The 3,159-nt window shown below is 30.1% G+C and overlaps 1 protein-coding gene across 1 annotated transcript in view; it reads right to left on the minus strand.

The window, feature by feature from the left end:
* The window catches only part of LOC115233355, a 23,558-nt gene continuing 20,399 nt past the window's right edge, over positions 1–3,159 (minus strand). Inside the window, 3 exon segments of the mRNA XM_029803719.1 lie at positions 1–711; positions 815–1,070; positions 1,160–1,372. Of these exon segments, the coding sequence (XP_029659579.1) occupies positions 603–711; positions 815–1,070; positions 1,160–1,372 (578 nt within the window). The 3' untranslated portion in view covers positions 1–602.

Genomic DNA, 3,159 nt, shown 5'->3' on the forward strand with positions numbered 1-3,159 from the left:
TAATTAGATGCGGAATTTTATTTTATAATTAAATGCCACACGTCTTTTAATCTTTAGCCTTTTTTAAGCACTTATGATATGCTGAATGCATTCAATGCAAACTTTGTCAAACCATTTAGCCGCTTTTTTTTCTTTTTTTATTGCGAATACTTCGAACGCGTTAATTCAATAAAAAAATAAGTACATTTAATAATTTTATATATAAACTTATTTATTTTATGAATCAATAAATTATTATATTAATTAACACTGGCAGTTGCACATATAGAAAATAAACTCGATTAACTAATCAGAGAGTTAATAACGTGGCAAGAGTATTTGAGATCTTCATCATGACACGCGCGCGCGCGCGCGCGCGGCGTTTGTCTCTATTTTTTTACGCATTCAAGTTCTCTGTTAAAGAGAAACATGATAAGAGTATAATTTTAAATTTACTATTATTCTACTTGTCTTTTACTTTTTCTATAGAATAGAAATGATATTTTTTTCGTAATAATTGCTGTCATATGAATAAGTTTTCATATACACAAATTGCTAATTTCTAATAAATCAAAAAATAGTAATATGAAATTAAATCAAATAGATTGTATACAAGACCTACTTCAATATTTGTGCACTCCGCCAAAGTGTACCTTTTTTCCCTGTCCATCTAAAGCCTCCATTAAACTCGATGTGAAACTGAATTCCGAGCTACTTTCATCTTCTTGAGCTCTGTAAAAATAAATATAATTATAACAATCTATATAATATATTGAATGAATCGTTTCAATTTATCTGCATCGATAATTTTATATCAAAGAAAAGAAAGACTTACAATGTGTCCAGACTTGTTAAACTACCGTTCAACGTTGGCATATTGGAAAAACCGTCAATCTTCAGCAATTCAAGATAAGAATTTATAGTCGCTACGTAAATTCCTTTCGTGCCCGCCGTACCTAGATAACGTGGACTAGATAATTCGATTAACATACGTTCGGGACTTTTTTCCGATGAATTGTACGCTTCTGCATCGAGTTTTACAATCTCGACAGACGAGAAATGAATAATGAATAAATATGGATTGCAGAATGCTGAAAAAAATAAAATAAAAGTTTTATTAGATAGAATTATTTATTAATTGTAATGTCATCTACAATTATGTAATTGAAACGATATCTACCAAAAGCAAATGGTAAATGGTTCCATACTGGATCAACGGCGCGAGTTCTTCTACCATTTTCGTCCACAAATACACCAAATTCATTATAGCATAATAGAAGCTCTGCCGTACCGCGTGTATTAGAAATATTCAAAACGCAAACCGGAAATATGCCAAGTTTAGCTGCACCCGTAAGCGCTGCTTTAACAGAACTATTGTCTTCTTCTGGGAATTCTGTAAATTATATAATTATACAGGGTGTATCTGAAATGATGCACTAAACTTTAGGAGCATATTCTAGAGATCAAAATAAGACTTTTTTTTCCTATGAACATAGGTCCGCAAATGAACCCACCTCCGAGCTAGAGGCCCCTAAAGTTTGGGGAAAAAATTAAAAATTGGCTATTTCAGAAAAAAAAATGGCAGAAAGTTGAAATTTGGTATAGCGCAATAAATTATGAAATAAAGTAAGCCACTAAAATGAAAAAATAAAAACGTATTTCACACATTTTCGAATTTTAGCTCGGAGGGGGGTTCATTTGCGGACCCATGTTCATAAGAAAAAAAAGTCTCATTTTGACCTCTAGAATACGCTCCTAAAGTTTAGTTCATCATTTCAGATACACCCTGTATATATGTGTTTAATATATTATTTCTTTTACAAAATTATATCTCTTGTTTAAAGTAAAAACCAGGGTTGCAAATAATTAAATCAATTTTTAATCTAATTCAGGAGTAATTCATAAATCAATTCTTAATTATTAATTATACTAAGCTTTAATTCATAATTCAAATTAGATTTATGAATTACTCACGCTTTAATTCACAAATCAATTTTGATTCGTGAATTGCACCGGCTTTAATTCATAATTCAAATTTGATTCGTGATTTAAAGCTGGTATAATTCACAAATCAACTTTGATTTGTGATTTAAAGCCGATATAATTCATAAATCAATTTTGATTTGTGATTTAAAGCCTGTATAATTCACAAATCAATATTGAATTCTGATTTACACGGCTTTAATTCACAAATCAATATTAATTTGTGAATTGAAACTAAAGTAAACCATAAGTACATATTGAATTATTGTATATACAGGGTGTCCCAAAACTCATAATTGAAATCAAGTAAACTCCGAATAAAAAGGCAAAAGAGCCACGCGCAGTTTTTTGGGCGCAAAGGTATATAATTTAAACCAAAAAATAAATTAAAAAATTAGAGAATTTCTTTAATTACATGATTCGCGAATGGCGGACGTTTCGGCCCTTTTTTTGGCCATCATCAGCGCAAATAATACTAAACTCAACAATATAAACGGTATACAGAAAGAATCTTAATCAATTAAAGCGCAGAGTTACATGGTAACCAACGGTAGAAGGCGTAATCCCTCATGTCGCTCCAAAAGGCAAAAACCATTCTCCATGTAGTCCATGTTATTTCGGGGCAGAAACCTCGATTCATTAAGCATGAATCCACGAACATGATGATACGTTAATAATTGTGTATAAAAGAGACGCAACGCACAAGTCGACAGCAAAAATTTTTCAGCAACGCAAAGTCTTAACTAAACTCACTAACTAACCACAGAGTAATGAGAAGTATTGTTCGGCGAAAAAGGTGAGATGATAAAAACAAATGTTACCAATAGCGGTAAACAACGATACAAAAAAAATTAAATTGTCAAAACAGTGAAATGAAAAACAATATCAGCATTGTCTGTAGTATAAAATCAAAATAATAAATAAATAAATATATATGAAAACAGTCCAGACAAACTATCCAAAAAATAAAATAAAAACAAACTTTTTGTCGTTGTAAAAAGATGTTTGTCAAATTAAATGGATAAATAAATAAATAACATTTAAAAAGTTGTCAAGTACAGTAAATTAATTATAAATTAAACATAAAAATTACAATGAAATATAAGATAATTAAAAACAATGACTATAATCGCTGTCAAGTATGGTAAAACACGATAAAATAAAATGTAGAGTGTAAAAAGGAGAACGACAGAAAAT

This window comes from Formica exsecta, unplaced genomic scaffold, assembly GCF_003651465.1.
Source record: "Formica exsecta isolate Colony F162 unplaced genomic scaffold, ASM365146v1 scaffold172, whole genome shotgun sequence".
NCBI lineage: Eukaryota > Metazoa > Arthropoda > Insecta > Hymenoptera > Formicidae > Formica > Formica exsecta.